We start from the raw sequence: 21,872 nt of genomic DNA on the forward strand, positions 1-21,872 counted from the left end.
ACGCAACCTATTTACTAAAGAAAAAAAAGGTCCCGAGGGACACATTGAGACTTATTTCTGCCCAATTTACAGCCCATTCTATCCAGCCGTTGTCGAGAAAATCGTGTAAAAGCGGTAAAACCTAAAATCATGAAAAATAAAAATTATCGTTATCGCTAAAAAGGTCCGGGCGTAATAGATACACAAACGTTTTGCAGCAAACCGCAAGTGACTAGCTTATGTGGTTGCTGAGATATGGTGCACTCTTTGTTGAGCCCTGTTTTCGGGCAACGAGGAAGGGCGGAAACAAAAACAATGAATCACGTGACAACTAAGCCGAAAACGGCTGTACTTATCTACTGGGATTGTTGTAAACGCGGCGTTCCATATATGGCAACCCGCTTCAGCGGTTCACTCGCAACCCAGATGTGATATAGAAATGGAAATGAGAAGAAAAACTAACTAAAGAACAAACGGTGCTAAAGTACCCATATTTATACTCCTGAATAACATTCCAGGCTCTTCTATGCTCAGCGCTTACGCATGCGCCTAGTAACCTGTAGAATATTCTCGGATATTCCGGTTCAATCTAATCATGTGACTCGTATTCCAACAGGGATGCACAGCCATAGGTGACTAGATAGCGTGCTGACTCGGAATATCATATGAATGATATTAGTATGTATCTATCCCTCTGTGTATATAGGCGTTCTTATGTATGCACATTTTGAACTTATTGCAAGGTGCAAAAAATTGGATGAATGGGGTCACCTATTTAGGTCGATCATCATTCATTTGCTGCCATTTTTGGACGATCACATGACTTTCACCGCGCGCCGATTTTTTTGCACCATCCAATAATGACAATATTATTCACTAGTCATAATCGGCAGTCTTGTGCATGTACAATCTGATAGAATCCACATGCATAGAGCAATTAACCACGATGCGTTGAGGCCCTCTGAATAAGCACAACCATGGTAAAAAGATGTGACATAACGCAAGTTCAACAACGTGAGTCGTCACAGTGTATGTTATGTAATAACGAAAAGAACTCGAATATTAGGTCGTTCCACAGATAAATAGCCCCCTGTACTAGCCCGACCTCATTCCCCTAGTAAGAAAATTCCCTACAACCTTTCTCACTCGTTCCTAGTTGGTCCCCGCGTATCCCCCGCATATCCCCCAGGTCCGCGTAGCAGTCGAAATCAGACTCGCACCAGCCATTATCTTCCCAGCTCCACGTCGAATTATCCGCCGGATAGTAGGGGGTGCATACAGCTGTCTGATTCCATATCCGTTGGCAATTTCCCCCACCTCCAACCGTGTCCGTCCACGTGGGGTGCTCAGGGTCAGACTGATTCATGGTAACCGTCCTGTCACAGACGATGGCGGTCCACTGACTCCCATTTGGTGTTGCGTAGGGAGAAATATTTTGCGCAAGCCCATAAAGTATCATTTGTTTGCAGTCGGCCGCTGTGCAAACATTGGTTAAGCAAGAGTTAATTCCTTTTCAAATTTCGATTTACCTATGAGCGAAGGGACAATACCCCCTGACACTTGGAACGCGTTATCGCCCTGAGAGACCAGGCCATAGTGGAAACGAGCCGTGACGATGGGAAGTAGGGCGGTAAGTGGGACAAAGGCACTCCAGAATCGCATTGTAACTTTTAAAGAATTGCTGCTGGGAAATGGTATGAGTTTATAGCTCCGTGCATAACGTGAACCCAGGAGTACCAGGCTTAGTCTCAGATGTAGGTGCTAGGGGGATTGGAGAGAAGAGGAAGGGAAGACCCATGTTATATAGGAGTTGCATGCGGTATCCAATCAATATTCGGAAAAATAATCTAGTGTTATGTAGCTGTACTAGTTGCCGTTGTCACTGTTAATAATAATATGTTCGCAATGATGCAAACTAGCAGTACTCAAGATAATCCTAACACGACCGAAACTATTGATTAGACACTGAAGAAAAAAGATACCATTACCCATGTGAGGATTTCATGAAAATCCTTGAGCTGCGCTACAGCAGGATGCCTGCTTAATTCTGTAGATACAGATCATACACCTTGGAGGGATTTATACTAATGTATAATAGAAACACTCATAACACTCATCTCACATCACCACCAAGAATATTAATCCCTGCGTTTTGAGGCACAATATCCAATGAAGCTCGGATATTGATTGCATATTGAATATTATATGCTGTATCCATGCGACGTCCCACGTACTAACAGTGGGCGCACGGACGTACTTATATACCAACCACCTAGGATTTTCCACTATTCCCTTTTGGTCTTTCTTGTTGATCACAGGCGGCGTTGTTGGCTTAAAAGTCACTCGTCGCGACGTCTACTTTTCTCTCTCTCTCCTCAGTTGCACTATCATGAGGTCGTACCTTCTTGGTCACATTAGACCATTTTACTCATAACTTGTAATTGTCTAATACATCGCTAATTCCTCTCACAAGCGCTTGGCCCCAAACGTCTTGGCACTGCGCGCGCGCGCGATCAATAGTTTCACCACCTCGGTCTGAAATTGGCTTGCTTTAATTCGTCCTTAACAAGTACGCCTGACTCATCTGAGCTGAGAACTCTTTGGCTCTTGCTTGGTACGTGGACTGATCTAATTTGGACATTCGAGGGTACACAGCATAACCGCTAACTTTTATCATGCGACATAAAAGACGATCTCTGTGGAAAGGAGGTATCATCGCTGATCCAAATTACTTAATGCTTGAACAACAGCAAAGTTATATATATATCACGTCCTCGATGCGCTCGATCAATGTTGAAGGGGTTGCGCGCTGTCCATGTCCATGTCCATTTAGATTGAACCGCTTTTCCGCTATCAAGTTATCCATGATTCTGTCACATTGGGGGGGGGGGGGGGACTTTAGTAAATACTGAAATCTAAATCGCATTTTTGGCTTCTAATATAATTTGTTGTGACTTGGACTGCAATCCACATGACAAAAAATTAATCCTGCCCTCTAGCTAGATTGATACATACCATCATGGACCGGTGGTTTGTGAAATGCCATGATACTTAGTCGACAAAAAATCCTGTTTGCAATGATCCTACACTAGTAGTGGTGTAAGGCCGGATTTTTTTTTTCAAGAAATTCTTTGTCATGGAGTTATACATATATGTAGCAGTTGAAATTAGTCTCGCAGAAGCCGCCATCGTCCCATTGGTACGTCGCACCGTCGCCGTAGGGGTTGCAGGGCGGGAGCGGTGGGTCCGTAGAGTCGTTTCGAAGTGTCCGCCAGCATGGTCCGCCACCTCCATCCGTGTCCGTCCAGCTGAGCCAAGAATCATTAACGGTAACCGTCTTGCCGCAGATGGTGGCAGTGAAAGTATTAAGTCCTGGTTCGAAGAGCGGAATATTCTGCAGCGAACCAATGCGCACTGCAGCCTCGCAGGTGTCTGTTAATTGTTGCAAAGAAACATTGCAGTTAGTTAAGCAAAGAGTTTAAATTCCACTTCAGATTTTTCGGTTCACCGTTGAGCGAAGGGACAATAGCCCCTCCCTGTTGCTTTCCTCCTTTGATGATTATGCCATAGTGGATATCAGCCGTGACAATGGGAAGTAGGGCAATAAGTGGGACGAAGGCACTCCAGAATCGCATTGTAACTTTTGGAGAATTGCTGCTGCTGCTGGGAAATGGTATGAGTTTGATAGCTCCGCGTATAAGGTGAATCCAGGAGTACCAACCTCAGTCCCAAGTGCAAAGTGTAGGTGCTAGGGGGGGATCAGAGAGAAGAGGAAGGGGAAACCTATGGTATGTATGTATATAGGAGTTGCGGTATCCAAACAATATTCGGAAAAATAATCCGTTAGCTGTAGCACTGTGCGTGCCGTGTTACTGTCACTCAAGAAGTGAGGCAACTAATCGTCCTAACACGACCGAAACATCCTTGTGCTTTGCGCTTACACTAGTAGGATATACCTGCTTCTGCAGGGAGCAGGCAGGTGACCAGCCTCTCTTTGCACACCCTTGGACGGATTTATAAGTAGAGTAGAAATCGGCGGGCATTGATTGTCTCGTTGATATGATGGGAACAGGTACGTGTGGTCGTGTTTATATTAATTTATTGGTGATGGAGGTAATGTATCATGCAATATGACTAGGTACGAGTCTGGGTACATAATGTATGCCCACGGGATCCAAACGGAATATGTACCACCATTCAAAGGCGTCTCAGGTTAGACGCTGCCGCGCGCGCGCGGGGGGCAGCGCGTCGTTTCTCACCGTTTGAGTGTTGAAGGGTATGGCACAAGGACGCTGATGTTAAAAAAAAAAAACACTCAGTGGTAGAGTGAGGAGCTCGCTTTACACTTGTGGAAAAGTCGCGAGAGGTCTGGAATTTTGGTCAACCTCCAAATCTCCAAAAAATTTTGTGTATGTGTGTGTGTGGTTACTTGTTAGTTCACAAGTTGTGGTGCTTGCCTTTTCAGACAGAATTCGATGGACTCCCCAGCACAAATTGCTTATGTAAAAAGCCGTGATGCTCTTCGCTGATAGGATCCCAGCCTCTAACTAAAAAAAGTCTTCGCTATATATATATATATATATATTGTTTGTTTGTCATAGAGGCGCCAGAAGTCCTTCCGCGGCAGTGTTTTTTGGTTGCCCTGGGGTGGGGAATAACAACATGTAAGAGTAAGTGACAGGTGTTTACGTAATTTCCGAGCAGCAGTAGTTGACCTGCAGTGCAGGTAACGCTATTACATGAGAGGACTTAGGAGTCCTTGGTAGGAGCTTCATGCGTGCATCGCACGTGCACGGTGATTATGTAATTCGCGTGCGGAGATTGCCATGGCGCGCCGCAGCTGTGTTTTAGCCCCTCGGTTTGGCCGGATTAGTAAGAAAGCATTGTCATTAGGCTGAAACTGCGCCATGGCCAGCTTTACAACAGCGTTTGGGCTATGCTCAGCTAGGTACATCGATGCAAAGTTGACGCGGGCGCTGGGCTGGACACAGAAAGGGGGGTGACCGTGCAGTTGGATATTATATATGTAAGCTGGCGAGCGTGAGCGGTGGAGCCGATCGGAAGTGGAGGATGTGAAAGTAACATCCATCCATATGCGTCGGATTCGGACGTAGGGGTTGTGTTGTACCCGCAGTTTGCAGCGTGGGTCATACGGCGTTTGATCGAGGATTTGAAGATTGGATGGGCACCCCCGGAGAACATTAGGTGAAACTGGTGCCAAGAGTTGTCAGGGTGATTAAGAGCTTAAATCCATGGAGGTCGGATTTGTTGGTTGAACGGGCACGGGGAAGTCGAGAGGTGGGGAGGTTGATGTTGATGTGGCGCTTCGTTTTTTTTATGTAAGTCGTACCCAAGCCCAAGCTAGATCAACCGGATCACCAATGCATTATTGTGATTCTCTGATGAACACATTCTTCCTTTTCACTTGGCGTTTCTTTTCTTTTCTTGCGTGAGTTGGGCGGGGATGTGAGTGCGTGCGTGCGAAAGTGCGGGAGAAATGAGTTGATTACTTACTAGGCCATTAATATGATAGGGAGGGGGGGAAGGAGATAGGAAGGGAATATTGAAGGGAGTGTGTGTGTGTGTGTGTGGAAGGAAGGGTGAGCTCGGACTGTCACTGAAGGAAGAAGGAATCGAACGCTTGGCAGGAAGGAAGCCAAGCGTGGTGAGAAAGAGAGAGGCTGGCCGAGGAGAGAGCGACAGTACTAGCAGTCAGTTCCATGATGTCGGAATAAGGAATATCGAGAAGAAATCGGGAGAGCCGGGAGAGCCGGGGGAAGAAGAAGCGCAAAAACGGAACAATACCTGGCCTTGGCTGATTAGCTCGGCGCTTCCTAAACAAGGGAGCCTTACTTTAGTGGTAATATGAATTTGGAAATGGTGCGACCAAGGGCTCGATCATTCATTGACTGCGGTGCTGCTGCAAAACTGCAACACCCTGCACGACTCAAGGTAACCAAGAAATTGAAAACACCGTGTACATATGTATATTGATCCAAGACGAGGGTCCTTGAGCTTCGGTTGTTTCCGATTCGCCGTGTTAGCTTAGTGACTTCCTCCCCCACGTTCTTCGGAATCCTTCGCGGTTAACCCACCGACCACGCGGAGGACACTCTGGCCAAGAGCTTGGGATCTAGCTCAATTCGGGCTGCTTGTTGCTGGTTAGGGCATGTGGAAGAAGATACATATCAGGGTGGGAGGTGGGCTCGGTTAACGATAGCGAATATCGGGTACGCGTTTATGGGTGAACACTGTGCGTGGACAAATTTGATATTATTCTTGTTGGAATTGTATTCCGCCAAACTCACTACTGGAGTTGTATGTCTCAGTAAAAATGCCTCAACAACAACAACAAGCGTCCGAATCGGGCGCTTTCGTATGGCTTTTTTTCGATTGTTTTTCGGCAAGGTGATTAGCGCATCTTTCTCTCCCTGGGAACTCTCCTGTTCCTAGAGATGGGAGAGGGGGCTGCTCACTGGTGTTGGTCTTTGCGCTGTTGAATGCACTGAGTAAGTAATATTCGATCTGCTCGGGAAACCAAAAAAAAAAAAGGTCGATATCAATCGGGAAATTAACCACCAATTAAATTAAATTAAATTAGTTTTTTTTTATAATATATTTTATGAATTTGTTAAAAATGAAAGTCCGAATGAGTAAGGAGATGTTACACATCCAAGCCCCAAGGTGTGACAAGTGACACCCTATTGGTTCGTCACTCTGTTTAGAGATATTTCCTCTTCTTCGCTTTGCCGAGAACGCGCGATATATCTATCTCCTTTCTCCTTCGCTCCCCTCCCCCTCCCTTCTCCCTTCCTCTTCCTCTTCCCGGCCTCACAACAACCTCCATCTTCATCCTCGTTCGTATCTGGAACCACAACTCCGCCTAACAAAACTCACATTCTAATTCAGACACCAACTGCCTTCCCTACCCAGCCCAAAGTCCGGCCCATTACCCTTAGAATGTTGTCCGCAAAACCGATGGAGCTCGTAACCGTGTCCCTATCACCAAAACTTGACATGTCAGCTACCAGAGTGCCTCTTACGAGTCTCACTCCACCTGCCTCCCCTGCCGAACTCATTCATATCGAGACTCATGCTGGACGTCGTTTTACCCTCGAAAAACCAGGCGCCCATCTCGATCCATGTCTTGTTCCACCACATCCTGTATGTTCTCGATCACATCTCTCTTTCTTTCATTCGTTACGCTATTTCCATTCCTGTGTTTTGGAGGGCGTCTCAGGTATAGCCTTAGTGACGTATTTGGCGTCTACGACGTACCCCATCGCTACCCCATATGTGGCTCTCATGTCCAATTTCCTACCCAACGCATGAACCAAAGCTAACGACCCTTTCTCTTTTCCAGTCTGATCCACCACGGCGTCCATTTGTCTCTGCCCCCACTACCCCTCCGGGTACCGGTGATGATGATGTTGCGGCCACTACTAATCCTTCGGTACCGGTTGATGCAGCAACGATAGCGTTTCCAACTTCCTCATCATCCACATCATCTTCATCATTATCAGAGTCACCACCACGACTGCAACCTACTTCTTTACAGCCAGTGTCTGATCCATCTCGGTCGGCCATTCCCGCCACGGCGACGCCTCCTCGGTCGGGTTTCTCTTTCAAGCGCAAGTTGAGTACTGGATTTGGTAAATCAAGCGCTCACAGTCAAACCCTTCCTCTTCCTCCTCACTGTGATGCCTCTGTTATTCCCCCCGTTCCCCCTATTCCGCACTACTCAAAACTGAAGGAGAAGGAGAAAGAAAAAGAAAAGAGTAAACTTCTTCAACATCGTACTTCGTTGCATTTCCCGCATCATCCACTGAACGATCTTAAACGTTTCTTACAACATCATATGCCCCATGGTCCACATGCGCATGCTCATGCTTCTCACCCTTCCGTCTTCCCATCTCCTGGAACTCGACCACCACCCGCTACTGTGGCTATCCCACCTGTTCCCCAACGTAGAGGGACACCTATATTTTCGACGAGTCCCATCGCGTCGCCGACGGATCTCAAGTCTGGGTCACGTTCGCCTTCACCGAGCAAGTCATCTTCCTCATCCTCTGAGCAGCAGAAGAAGAAGAAGAAGAAGACTAGTAACAGTAGTTTCACTGAAAAGGGAGCGGCGGCGGGGTTAGCTGCTGTTACCCGAACTGCGACGTCCTCGATTGGGTTGACACCTTATTTGCGTACTGCTGGGGCTCCTAGCATCCTATCGCATCCTTCTCAAGAGGATGAACGTGATAATTGTCCAGTTGCTCCGACTGGCGCTGCTACTACTACTACTACTACTACAACTCCGATCGCTATTTCGTCTAGCGATGATGCCGTTACTCAGAGGGCTGTGACAGGTTCTTCTTCATCGGGGTCTTCTTCGCCACTTGCTTCGACGACTGTGACGGTGCTTCCGAACTCCACTGCTTCGGACCCTGTAGCCACTACTACTACTACTACCCCTTTGCCATTATCGGCGGGTGCTCCTGCTTTTGGTTCTCAAGGTTCTCAAGGCACGATGGATAATGGCTCAGGGCCTATTGTGGAAGCGGGAGTCATACCTGGGGCGCAACCTGCGGCGTTGAAGGTGGATGCCGCGAAGCCAAGCGATGGGCAAGTCAAGCCGCAGGTTAAACCTCCTGTTCCAACGGTACCACAATTACAGCTGCCACAACAGGAGCAACGTGCGAAGCCTCATACTCAAGTGAATCATCAGAATCAGAATCATCATCATCATCATTGGGGGGGACAACATATGACGCCCAGTGGAACTCACACCCCTACTTCCCTCGCCGAAGCCACTCACGTTCACCTGTCGAAGAAGTATGGCAAGTGGGGTAAAGTTCTCGGATCTGGAGCTGGAGGGACGGTGAGATTGATCAAAGGGAACGCTAAATCGGGAGGGAAGGTATATGCTGTGAAGGAGTTTAGGGCGAAGAGGGCGAACGAGAGTGAGAGGGAGTATCAGAAGAAGGTCACGGCTGAGTTTTGCGTTGGGAGTACGTTGAAGCATGTTAACATTATCGAAACGGTTGATATCGTGTCGGATCATGGGCATTATTACGAGGTAACGTGGTTTGGTTTTTCTAAATTTCATTTTTTTTTTTGTTTTTTTTTTTTACTTCCTGAGCCCCCTTTTTTTTTTTTCACTTTCACGTTGTTATGCTTTTCCCCGCCCCGTGTTTATTTTTATACTCGGCGGCCGTTATTGCCGCCTGATTCTTTTCGTTATTTTTGGCCTTTTTCATTTCCCCCCTTTGATTCATCGATAAGGGCAGCTGGGATGTTGTACCGATTCGGTATTTCATTCTCCCCCGCGCGGCATCTATCTTCATTTCACTCCACCTGTGTTTTCTCTTCTCAGCTATGCGCTTTGCCCTATCTGACCCCCTACTATCTCTATATCATTTTAGGTAATGGAATATGCCCCGCATGACCTCTTCAGTGTCGTCATGTCAGGCCAAATGTGTCGACCCGAAATCTACTGTATCTTTCGGCAGATATGTGATGGCGTCGATTACCTCCATGGAATGGGACTGGCCCATCGAGACCTCAAGCTGGATAACTGCGTCATGACCACTACCAACGTCGTCAAGTTGATCGATTTTGGTACGGCGACGGTGTTCAAGTATCCAGGGAAGAAGAACGTTTTGGCGAGTGGGATCGTGGGGTCGGATCCGTACCTTGCACCCGAGGTCTTGACGCAGGATAAGTACGATCCTAGGAAGACGGACGTATGGAGCGTTGCGATGATCTTTTTGTGCATGGTGTTGAAGAGGTTCCCGTGGAAGATTCCGGATCTGAAGACGGATGCTTCGTTTAGGAGTTTTGTGCAGGCTCATCCGGATTTGAGCGTTAAGAAGGAGAGGTCGGTTAGTGCTTGTGGTGGGAAGACGGGTGGAGGGATGGGTGTGAACGAAGATGGGAATGGGACGGAACTGGGGTCGCAGAGGTTGCCGACGCGAACTTCGGTCGTCTCGTCTCGCGTGGCGAGCTCTGCGCTTCCAAGTATACCAATGGCTCCATGTCGAGCGATGAGGATAGGGATAGGGACGCAAAGTTTGATAGCGTCTTGAGAGAACAGGGGATTTCGCAGTTGGGTAGGGGCAGTGCGACGACGTTGCCTCCCGTTCCGGTGACTGTGCACGAAAGTCCGGTTGAGGACCGGCATTTGGATCAGTCTGTGTTGAATTTGCCTGGTCCTGCTGGATCGACGGAGAGTTTACCTTCGCCTGCTTTGCGTGAGGCCGGCGTGGGTGTGGATGTTGGGGAGGACGAGTGTGAGAAGTTGGGTGCGGTGCCGGACTCGCCTGTTACGCCTCGGGCAGCTCCACGACATGTTCGGTCGGAGACGAGCCCGACTGTTGCTACGCTCACTCTTCACAAGCCCAGGATTCGCCTCCTCGTTCTTCATCTGCTGCACCCGATTCTGCTTCCGCTCCCGCAAATCCTCCCGCCACTACGAATCAAGAAAGCGCCCTTTCTGGTCTGACGGTCGTCCGAGGCATGGGAGCGTCGCTTCTGTGGCGACGACCGATGGAGGAGGAGCGGATTCGATCTTCCGGTTACTCCCACGCGAGTCGAGGTCTGCGATCCGACGTATGATGAACGTGGAACCTTCGGGGAGGTGTACGCTTTCCGATTTGTTGTATGGACGTGGGAAGGGGAGGGGATTGGTAGGTGGTTGCGTTGAAGGAGGGAGCAATACGCCGCCAGAGATGTTGGAAGCTGATGAGGACAGTGAGAATGAAGGTGAAGGTGAAGGCGAAGCGAAGGCGAAGTGTGTGCCGATGGGTCGGGTCGTAGTGTTACTGGGGGCAGACAATGTAGAGAGGATGAAGGGGATTCGTGGTTGAGGGGGATTGCGCCGTGTTCGTGTGGGCGGAAGCTCGATCATGAACATGTGAAGGTGATTACGGATGAGAAGCAGCATAAGAGACGGTTCTTTCACTGAGGAGGTGAAAAGGGTGGTGTCTCTCTCTTATCGTCTGTTCTGTCGCAACCACACACACTTCGTTCGCTCTCAACACATGAATGACATGGACCCGTGTCCGCAAACTTCGATGCTCTTCATGTGGTTTTCTTTTTGCATTCGTAACTTATTCGCATTCTTACTATGGCCGCCCCCCGCCTCCTCCATCTTCTTTTTTTTTTCTTTCTTTCTAAAAGTATTCAAACTTTTCTTCTTGTTACGCCATTCTTCACTCCTTTTCATTCGGATTCTTTACTTCCTTCCTCGCACGCAATTCCTTCAATCCCTCCCTCTCTATCTGCGCCTGGGGGCATTCTTCTTCAACCGAACCGATCCATATGCAATCACTCTCATTCGTTGTGCAAAAAAACAAACAAACAAACAAACTCATATCATCCAGAGACACCCCCATCATACAACTCTGTCTGAATTTCATGCATTTTATGCCGCTTTTCACTACGTACGTACGATGCCAGCCCACGTCGTACTTGCCCCCCCCCAATGTACCTTTTTTTCTCTTCATTTTCATACACAGAGCTGTACAATACATACACACACGTCTCCGAACGCTATTGAGAACCGAACCAACCCTTTTTCTTTTCGTTCCATTGTCTGCGTCTTTGGTGTGTGGCGCATGCAGTTGTGTTTCTCCCTAGCTCCGCATGCATTGGAGTGGATCGGAGGCAGGGGGGCCTGTATAGCTCCATCCTCTACTGAATAAGTGATCAAATGACCGATATGATACAGGGGTTGTGCGTGTGGGCGCGCGCGTGTAGTACGTGCATGTGAAATACAATATCATATCACTGAACAACTATGGGGGGGCAAGGAAACCGACCAGTCCATGAGCGCCTAGCTCCGGTTTGTCAATGAACGAGTCTCGATGACGCTTGGCACAAGAGCCATCTATTCACCTCTTGTATCACCTTCATGTGCTCCTTTCACGCTTTCCGTGCCTTCCACTCCTCGACGTCTGGAGGTACTACTTATGAATAAAAAGTACACGGGATTGTGCGCAAAGGAGCTTGAGACGCAACGCGCGCCGCGCCGAAGGTTTCCATGGCCAAAATCCGCACGTCAGTTAAACTTCAACATTGGTGCATTTTGGCTGATGTTTTTCCTTGATCCTCGGTTTGGGTTTCGGTCTGGATTTCACTGGACGTGGGGGTTCTTCTGCACTTTGCTCTGCACCTTGGTGATCTGAGCGGGCTGACGTTACTTCCTGCATGCCGTCCATTGCATTGGCAGAAGTAGACGTAGACTGGGAATCCGATGCAGTCGGGGGCTTCCGTTGTCGTCTTCCTCGCTTGGTTGAGCGAGTTTTTTCAGACGTGGTCGTATCGGCAGCTGGATCGGGAGTGTTGGGCCCCACGTCATCTTTGGCATTACCGTCTCCATTTCCATCACGAGGGGCTTTCTTTGTCCGTTTAGACCTCCGTAGTGGCGTTGCACTTGATTCGGGTACGTCTTTCGAATTGTCCGGCGCAGAAATGTTCGGCGATTTCTGAAGAATCCCCCATCGACGTTGGCACTGAATGGGAAAAATGGATGAGGACTTCCATGAACAGTTATTCATTGATAATACGCATTTGTTACCTGCTGGCCACTACGAGTGCCAACGACATCGGCAACGACATTCCAGTCTTTAATACCCCGCTCGATCACAGCCTGTCGAAGTTTTTTATCCTCCTAAAGGGAGATGATTCAATACTCAAGAATGCTGTCAAAGGCAACAGCGTAAGTGGTGCGCACCTCGAATGTCCACCTTCCGCCGTTTATCCCAGCAAGAGTCGTCCTTCTTGTATAGCGTTCCCTACATTGTGGACCCGTCCTCCCCTTGACACAGGAACTTACTTTACTCCAATGAATACCATAAACTGCGACCGCTTCCCTAAGTTTCTCATCCTCAGAATGTGTCCACTCTCCCTTTTTGATAGTGGGATCGAGGGAGGCACGATATCGTTGCGCACAAGCAGGGGGGTTCTCAGGGTAGAGAGTGACAGTGAAACTGTGAAAAGGGATTGATTCAGCCATCGTCAACAACATTGGTCGTAACATTTCACAACCCCAAAATGTTACTCACTTGCACGCCAGTTACCCGCCCCTAGATCGTGCACCGCATCGAGGAGCTCAGCATCTTCTTTAGCTGTCCATTGCTCCTTTTCACGAGGTAATCCAGCACCTGGACGCTGGGAGGAAGAGTTGCCTTTCTTTGGCTGTGGAAGCGCGAGGCCTTCCAGACAGAGGAACCTACGGAGGCAATGAATGGGTAATCTGTTTCCCTAATGAGGAACAATGTAAAAACGGCTACGCTTTGATATAAATCCAAATAGACGTACCCCTAGCTCTGTTGCAACTACCACCCAGTCTACCTCCCCTTGCTTGTAGTCTTTGTCGCCAACCAAGGATCGTAATTTGGTGTCTTCCTCGTCGTCCCATGATAGGTCTGTGGCATCGGCCGATTCCGGACGATCCGCTGCCATCCACTGGATTTTACATTCTTGAGCTGTTCGTTGCTCCGAATAATAATTCCGCTGGATCTATAAAAAGTGTATTAGGCCCAGAAAATGCCATTCTTCACACTAAGTGCTGGAGACGCCCATGAATGAACGAACCTGAGAGGCAATTCTGTCCCAATCCAACCCATCATGCGTTCGTTCAAGATCGGTAGCTGGTAATTGGCGAACTTGATCAAGAGCATCTGTAGCACCACTATAAGTTCAGACAGAACAAAGCTATGAACACATGCCGTTCCCAAGGAGGCGAATATCAATGGGCCTACCTTGATGCAAGCTCGCGGGCACGGAGTCGCATATTCTCGTTATGAACCGCAGATATCAGTGCGGAGCGTTCTTTGGGAGTAACTAAATCACACAGGACACGGAAGTGAGTTGTCCAATAAATCGAAAGAAATGAGATCTTCAGAAACCCACATGGTTTGGGAGTCGTCAAATCCCTATACCGTTTGTGCCTAATCGCATCATCATGGAAAGGTGAATCCTATAGGTATGCCCGATTGAACGTGCGTCATGTTTCTTATGCGATATAAGGACTCACATCTGCAAATATTTGTTTCCTCCCAATGACGGTCTTCATTCCGACCCATCCTTCCCTGATGAGAACTACGTGCTCTTTCGGCCATGTCCTTGGTACGGAATCGATGCCTTTTGAGGTGGCATTCCGCTCCACTGCTCCGAGGAGTTTCTCTGAATGGGCAAGCTCGGTCCGAAGGGACTGCGCAAGGGAGTTGAGAGATTGTTGGTACGATTGATTGGCAGCGAGTGCGCTGCGAGCTAGGGAAAGTGCCGAATGAGAATCCGAGGGTGAGTTCACAAATTTGATGGGTAGGGAGGAGGAGGATGCGGAATCTAGTGCGGAATCTGGTGGCTCAGCAACGGCTACAGCGTCGTTTTGGCCAGAAGCCTTGCCAGGCAAGGATGCTGGACTAGCTATTCCTGCTGGTACTTTCGACTTAGCCGCGGCAACCAGCATCACTAGATCTAAGAAAAGGAATAAGTCGAACATCACATGACACGCCAGCTATGAGCGCTCACCTGCGAAACTCTCCGGTCCTTTGTCGCCCCCATCCATGAAGGAACGGGGTCGAATGATTCAGCCCACTGATGATCTGTTGGACAGCCAGCGCGATCCTTTTCGGAAATATCCGAAGAGGCTGTGCGAGTCACGCGCACATGATAACCTCAGATCTTCACGGAGCGTGTCCACGCTCTTTATATACAGTAGTCGTGAAATGCATCAAACTCCAGCTATATAGCGAAAACTCACGGGGAGCATGATTGTAGGGTTTCATTAATCAGTGATAAGTGCCTCTAGTTATACTAGTTGTTGTTTGAGCAAGACATGACGACGTGCCGGTACGCATATCATGCCCATATCGGCTATCCGATATGATACCCTTTTACCATGTGTTTCGTGTTTCACTGTTGATTGCCTTCCACATGTAGCGCTGTCGCGTATCTCACTTTCTTATTACTTTTGTCTGATATTCGTGTTATTACTTTAACTACTTATACCGCTGTGCGGTTACAATATCAAGTTGGTTGTTCCCCGTTATCTGAGTGTCCCCGCTGAGAGCTACATAACAACAGGTTATGAGCCCAGCCTAGGGCTTAACCACCGTAACTCTAAACACTCGACGCTGCTTACATCTAAACCTCGCGCTCAACTTCTAGTCGACCTAACCCATGGCTGAAGACTTGGTATCCCTCGGCAAACGTCTCCCTATCTTGTCCGGGAAGGAAAACTACACTCAATGGAAAACCAGCATGGAGGATATACTGACTTACTCGGATCTATGGGCTTACGTTCAAACCGGTTACACGTTGCCCACCGACGCGACTCAGAAGGCCACAGCCGAGAAGGCACAGCGCAAGGCGCTTACGTTGATTCGTCTGCAAGTATCACCGTTCGTCCACACGTTTGTCGTTGATTCTCAGACCCCCGAGGCGGCCTGGAAGATCCTCAAAAGGGAATTTGAGGTGACCGGCGCCACATCCCGCATATTCCTTCGCCGGGAGTTATACACAACTCGCATGGCCGAAGATGACAACCTGGACACGCATGTCCAGAAGATGCGCACGATCTATAATAATCTGCGCATAGCCGGTGATAATATTCAAGACTCAGAGTTTGTAATGGCGTTACTTATCTCACTCCCCACCTCCTGGGATAGCTTCACCTCTACCATTGAACTCAAAGATCTCGACTCTACGGACACTGCTGTGAAGAGCGCCGCTGCTGATTACATCCTTAACAGGATTAAAGGCGAAGCCAATCGTCGTCAATCGCGCAATACAGAGCCGTCCAACTCCGCATTCAATTCCAAATCCGACCAACCAAACAAAGACAAACAGAAACCCGATCGATCCAACTCCGAGTGCCGCTACTGCCACAAGCATGGACATTGGGCCAAGGAGTGCCGGAAGCGGATAGCAGACGAGAAGAAGAAGAATTTGGCAAATGTCTCCTCTCAAGAGCAGGAGCCGAGCTTCTCCTTCGTCGCATCTGCCAATCCTGCTGTCCTGGCTGGTAGTCGATGGATTGGGGATACTGGTGCGGATGACCATGTTGTATCTGAGCGAGAAGCCTTCTTTGACTATGCAGAGACCCCTGGCCAGTTTGTGACTGGCGTAGGGGGAGCTAAGGTTCCCATCCGAGGACACGGGACTGTTGCAACGGTAATGCATGCTGGGGACTCTTCACGGATTGTCACTCTCCACAACTGTCTACACATTCCATCATCCCAACCCAACCTCCTATCCCTTTCCCGTCTCGACGATGTCGGTGGTACCATGCAAACACAGTCCGGCCAGATCAAACTTCTCACGCGTGATCGCACACCACTCTGTGATGGCCGAATTCAAGACCACCTCTACCGTCTCGACATGCAGACTGTCGTGGCCGATGCCCCTTCCATACTAGCTGCGATTTCAGGTGATTCTTCGCCCAAAAGTCGTACCTGGGAGGAGTGGCATCGGGCCCTCGGACATCTTAACCCGTCCTCGCTTAGGACGATGAGGGACATGGGAGTCGTTGAAGGCTTGGAGGTTACCCCCAATTCCACTCTGAATTTCACCTGTGAAGCCTGTATCCAAGCTAAGCAGACCTTGAGGCCTTTCCCCAAAGAGTCCAGAACTAAATATAAATCAGTTGGGGACTTAATCGTCACCGATGTCTGGGGTCCGGCTCAGGTTCTAGGCAAAGGCGGGTATCAGTACTTCATTTCATTCACCGATGTTGCCACCCGTTTTAGCGTCGTAGCATTCCTTCGTCAGAAATCCGAATCGGTTACTCAATATCGTCGATTTGCTGCTCGCATCCAGACTCAGTTCAATCGTAAAATCAAAGCCATCCGGTTTGATAGCGGCACCGAGTATCTCAACGATTCGATGAAGTCTTTTCTCGCTGAACAAGGAACTACGTACACGACAACCGCTCCCCATTCCTCCGCCCAAAATGGCATTGCCGAGCATCTGAACCGCACCGTTCTAGACCACTCGCGTGCCATGTTGTTCGATTCCCAACTCCCTAAGTCCCTCTGGCCCTATGCCGTATCATATGCCACTTTCCTGAAAAACCGTACCCCGACGCGCGCGCTTGATGGCCGAACTCCATACGAGTCCTTCTTTGGAAAGAAGCCAAGTGTCGCAGGCGTTCAAATATTTGGGTGCGATGTTTGGGTCCTAGACCAATCTGGTAAGAATGGGAAGTTAGATCCCCGTTCTAACAAGTTCAGGTTCTTAGGCAACTCAGAGGAGACCACCGCCTACTGGTATTACAAGTCCAGCGGGGAGGTTGCGAAGTCGCGGAACGTCATTTTCCCTAACCCCACCCCTGAGAGTCCACCTTCCCTCCCTCTTCCACTGCCATCGCCTGAGGGGGAGATTGCTGAAAGTGGACAGGCGACGCAGGAAGAGGGGGAGCACGCTACCCACAATCCCATTTCCCTTCCCAAACACTCTGAACCTCCTTCCAATCAGTCCAACCACCCCATCCGCCCATACCACACACGCCGTACTCCTCTGAACGAGCCTTTCCTCAAGGTTGTCTCCGACCGTGGTGCTGTTCAATCAACGGTACAGTACTCCCATTGCGGGGACTGTGACCCTGTTGCTCTTGCAGCTTTCACAGACGAGAAACCCGAGGTCAAGGACGCTCTTCAAGGACCTCATGCTGAGCACTGGCGGGCCGCGATGGATGCCGAAGTCGCACAGTTACTAAACCTGGACACTTTCGAACCCGTACGTGCACCTGCGGATCGGAAAGTTATTGGATGTCGATGGGTTCTAGCTACGAAGAAGGATGCTGAGGGGGAGATTGTGAAGTTTAAGGCCCGGTTGGTTGCGCAGGGTTTCGCGCAGGTTCCGGGGATGGATTATGGTGAGACTTTCTCACCAGTGATGCGGACTGAGTCGTTCAGGCTCCTGCTGGCACTTGCTGTGCAGCTAGACCTGGAGATTCACCAGATGGATGTCGTAGGGGCGTATCTTAATGGGGAATTGGAGGAAGAAATCTATATGAAGCAGATACCATGGTATGAGGATGGGACGGATAAGGTCTTGAGGCTGAAGAAGACGCTCTATGGCCTGAAACAGGCAGGCCGAGTCTGGAATAGACGTTTGCACGCTGCTCTTGTCGATCTGGGCTACACTCGTTTGTTCACGGACTCATGTGTCTACGTTCGGCGCTTAGACGACCAAATCTCTATGATTGCGTTCCACGTTGACGACTCCGCGATTTTCGCCAATGACGCTCACATGGACCAAGTCAAGGATGAACTTAAGTCTAAGTTCGACACACGCGACCTTGGTGAGCTACATCATTTCATTGGGATTAAAGTAACGCGAGATCGTACACGCGAGTCCATCACCATCTCCCAATCATCCTATACCCACGAAGTCCTCGAACGGGCTGGGATGGCCGACTGCAACGTCGAAGACCTACCCATGTCGCCCAAGAGGAAGCTTTCCCCATTCCCTGGCCCCCGTCCAAACTACCCTTACCTCACTATGGTCGGATCACTTATGTGGTTGGCTATTAACACCCGTCCCGACATCGCATTCGCCACTCAACATCTTGCCCAATTCAACACGACATACGGACCCGATCATGTTCATGGTGTCAAGCGTGTCTTACGTTACCTTAAAGGCACTGTCAATCGCGGGATCGTGTATAGGAAATCTGACTCTGGTTTCGCTGCCGAAGGTTTTGCTGATGCTGACTATGCAGAAGACTTCGATCGCCATTCCATTACCGGGGCCGTGTTTGTCATGTCTGGTGGACCGATTGCGTGGACGTCGAAGAAGCAGGGCACTATCGCCCTTTCTACGTTGGAGGCTGAATATGCTGCTATCAGCCATGCTGTTCGGCACATACTTTGGCATAATATGCTTATGGCGGAACTAGGTTTTGAGGCCCCGCGTCCATTCAGACTTAACAGCGATAATCGAGGAGCGATAGCGTTGTCGCGCGACCCTCAGTTCCATGGCCGCAGTAAGCATATCGATATCCGTCATCATTTTATTCGCGACCACGTCGAACGTGGAAACATTTCTATTTTTCACATCCGTTCTGAAGATAACTTGGCTGACATTTTTACTAAGCCGCTTCCAAACCCCGTTTTCACCAAATTTGTTTCTTCACTAACGGACGACGTCATGACTTGAGGGGGAGTGTTGTTTGAGCAAGACATGACGACGCGCCGGTACGCATATCATGCCCATATCGGCTATCCGATATGATACCCTTTTACCATGTGTTTCGTGTTTCACTGTTGATTGCCTTCCACATGTAGCGCTGTCGCGTATCTCACTTTCTTATTACTTTTGTCTGATATTCGTGTTATTACTTTAACTACTTATACCACTGTGCGGTTACAATATCAAGTTGGTTGTTCCCCGTTATCCGAGTGTCCCCGCTGAGAGCTACATAACAACACTAGTTGTACAAGTGCCCCAGACTCCTTCCCAGTCGCTCACATGATTTCTCCGAGGTTTAGCCGCAACTTACGTTGCCCTCCGAAATCTGTCGAGCGACTGGTACAACTTGCAACACGTGATGTTCCCACGCTAAGTTGTAATGAGTTGTACATAGGTTACGGAATATAATTTTTAGTATTTACACATGCGGTCATTGCACTCAACCCAACCCGTGAAGACTAAGGGAGCACATCCAAGGTTATGGAGTCAATATCGGGGTGTGCGCGAAGTTTAACAGTTTATATATTACTTAGTTGCTAGTCACTTGTTTGTGCCCGGTGGCATAAGTGGTATAGTGCGAGCTGAGGCTATGCAGTTTTTTTAAGTGGCACATGTTCGATTCTCACATAGGAAAACTTTTTTCGGGCCCTCCCATGGAATAATTGTGTGAAATGGTTGTTTTCTGTACACTAAGGAGTGAAGGGTATGAAAAAAAAAAGTTTCCTGAGTGAGAATCAAACATGTGCCACTTAAAAAAACTACATAGCCTCAGCTCACGCTATACCACTTATGCCACCGGGCACAAACAAGTGACTAGCAACTAAGTAATATATAAACTGTTAAACTTCGCGCACACCCCGATATTGACTCCATAACCTTGGATGTGCTCCCTTAGTCTTCACGGGTTGGGTTGAGTGCAATGACCGCATGTGTAAATACTAAAAATTATATTCCGTAACCTATGTACAACTCATTACAACTTAGCGTGGGAACATCACGTGTTGCAAGTTGTACCAGTCGCTCGACAGATTTCGGAGGGCAACGTAAGTTGCGGCTAAACCTCGGAGAAATCATGTGAGCGACTGGGAAGGAGTCTGCAAGTGCCCATGCATATAAGTTAGAAGGTGTTCGCCTCCGAGAAGTCGACTAAGTAGCTGCTTGCGCTAATATTGCTTATATTGCCTTCATCGACCCGAACGGACTTCGGAGTGCCAATACTTTATACCCTGTAACATATGTGTAGAAGAAGCTCTAGCTCTCGTAATGCGTGTGTATTATGTGTGGCAACGGTCAGTAATCAATAGTCCAGGATGATCAAGTGTTTATATATGACACAAGGAAGTTCGCTGACGCACGCCCGGTTTCACAAAGCACCAACCGTGTTTGTAACGTTGTACGTTGGTCGTTTCGGAACAAGACAAAAAACCCTGACGATATCGTGTTCGTCGTTGTTGTCAAGCGCCCGTTGGGTGATCAGTCGTGCATAATCTGGCAGGTAGACAGCATCCTTTGTTTTTCACTAGAGTAGTTACTGAATCCCCTTGCATGCATGCCATGGCGGCGGCCGCTGGATCGGCCAGTGCAAGTACAATAATAACTCGCGGGAAGATTGGGCCGGGCCGTTTTTTCTTTTTTGTTGGTGGGTTATGTATATGACGTTGGCAGTCATGCTGGGATTGCATGCCTATGCATAATAAAGGGTTGGGCTGAAGGCGCCAGATTCTTCGATATTACGAGCTACAGTAGTCTTCGGGTCAAGTATCAATAGTAAACGAGGAGCCCCGGGCCGAGCGCAAGTTGTACATGGGATCCGGGAGTAGTTACTCCCACTGGGCATGAAGATCATATGGGCTTGCATTGCCGTTGCACAGTGGGACCTATAGGTGCCGGAGCGGGATCCTTCTGTGTAATTTCCCACAGCACATTCCACGCAACGGCAGTAGCTGCCCGCAGGACTCGTAAGTATAAGCAAGGACTGGTCCATTGGCACAACGGCTAAACATTGTTAACTGAGGCTGGTCACCTGCCTAGCCTAGGCTAAAATATTGGTGTCACTGTCAGATGTTAACGTGCAGCCAATATATATAGTTTCTGTTTGAACCAGTGTGAACGTCGAGTAGCTTGTAACAGTACCCATGCTGCGCAGTGAACACATTCATCTTTCACACTGTGCAAAAAGCCACGTGTGTGCACACGTCCTCCGTGCATCTCACCTTGGCCGGTGGCAGGGGCAGTGTTTTGACAGATTTTTTTCTTTTTTAAAGATTTGGGGTGACAACGTAATGCGTCATCGTCGATGTCATTGGAGTCCGCCCAGAAAATTGGTCCGGAAGCAAATTCTCGAAATAAGCACAATATATTCGGCCAATTCCGCTACGTTCCAGCTGGGTTATTCGGATTGTCGATTTAACTCAACTCAAACTCGAGAAAAACCAACAAACCATAATTTAGCTCTCATTCAACCCCGGGTGCGCTGAGCCATTAGTGTTTTTTTGCTTTGTCTCAAAATTAGGCGCTTAACAACACGTTTGTTTCTGATGTTTGATTGATAGGGCGCTTCTTGCGTTTTTGGCGAGTAATTCTGATATCAAGCCGTGGAATCGAGTACAAGTTAAAACACGTAAGGGGGGAGGGAACGAACCTTACTGGTCTTATGATTCCTTGAGGAAATGCTGATGTTCTGAATCACAAGGAGGGGAATG

General features: G+C 48.7%; 5 protein-coding genes across 5 annotated transcripts; 2 read left to right on the top strand and 3 right to left on the bottom strand.

The window, feature by feature from the left end:
* Positions 1-955: 955 nt before the first annotated feature.
* Positions 956-1,748, bottom strand: EI90DRAFT_3288393 (uncharacterized protein). The gene is made up of 3 exons (XM_039067112.1): positions 1,721-1,748; positions 1,509-1,660; positions 956-1,455 (listed from the first exon to the last, which is right to left on the bottom strand). The coding sequence occupies exons 2-3, from the start codon at positions 1,639-1,641 to the stop codon at positions 1,094-1,096; spliced, it is 495 nt and encodes a 164-aa protein (XP_038917897.1). The 5' UTR covers positions 1,642-1,660; positions 1,721-1,748; the 3' UTR covers positions 956-1,093.
* Positions 1,749-2,914: 1,166 nt separating this feature from the next.
* Positions 2,915-4,056, bottom strand: EI90DRAFT_3288394 (uncharacterized protein). Its single transcript, XM_039067113.1, has 3 exons — positions 3,701-4,056; positions 3,488-3,642; positions 2,915-3,411 (listed from the first exon to the last, which is right to left on the bottom strand). The coding sequence occupies exons 2-3, from the start codon at positions 3,612-3,614 to the stop codon at positions 3,122-3,124; spliced, it is 417 nt and encodes a 138-aa protein (XP_038917898.1). The 5' UTR covers positions 3,615-3,642; positions 3,701-4,056; the 3' UTR covers positions 2,915-3,121.
* Positions 4,057-6,046: 1,990 nt separating this feature from the next.
* EI90DRAFT_3051290 (uncharacterized protein) lies at positions 6,047-6,526 on the top strand. The gene has a single exon (XM_039059830.1). The coding sequence runs from the start codon at positions 6,220-6,222 to the stop codon at positions 6,430-6,432; it is 213 nt and encodes a 70-aa protein (XP_038917899.1). The 5' UTR covers positions 6,047-6,219; the 3' UTR covers positions 6,433-6,526.
* A 2,208-nt stretch (positions 6,527-8,734) lies between these two features.
* EI90DRAFT_2915427 (kinase-like domain-containing protein) lies at positions 8,735-10,055 on the top strand (the record flags this gene model as incomplete). The annotated part of the gene is made up of 2 exons (XM_039054546.1): positions 8,735-9,046; positions 9,393-10,055. The coding sequence occupies 2 exons, from the start codon at positions 8,735-8,737 to the stop codon at positions 10,053-10,055; spliced, it is 975 nt and encodes a 324-aa protein (XP_038917900.1).
* A 1,977-nt stretch (positions 10,056-12,032) lies between these two features.
* EI90DRAFT_3121502 (uncharacterized protein) lies at positions 12,033-14,542 on the bottom strand (the record flags this gene model as incomplete). Its single annotated transcript, XM_039063402.1, has 10 exons — positions 12,033-12,482; positions 12,548-12,640; positions 12,806-12,959; positions 13,031-13,233; positions 13,291-13,491; positions 13,567-13,663; positions 13,734-13,815; positions 13,885-13,951; positions 14,009-14,451; positions 14,506-14,542. The coding sequence occupies 10 exons, from the start codon at positions 14,540-14,542 to the stop codon at positions 12,033-12,035; spliced, it is 1,827 nt and encodes a 608-aa protein (XP_038917901.1).
* Between the last annotated feature and the right edge of the window lie 7,330 nt (positions 14,543-21,872).

The sequence above is a fragment of the Cantharellus anzutake genome, assembly GCF_015039405.1.
Source record: "Cantharellus anzutake strain C23 chromosome Unknown EI90scaffold_16, whole genome shotgun sequence".
NCBI lineage: Eukaryota > Fungi > Basidiomycota > Agaricomycetes > Cantharellales > Hydnaceae > Cantharellus > Cantharellus anzutake.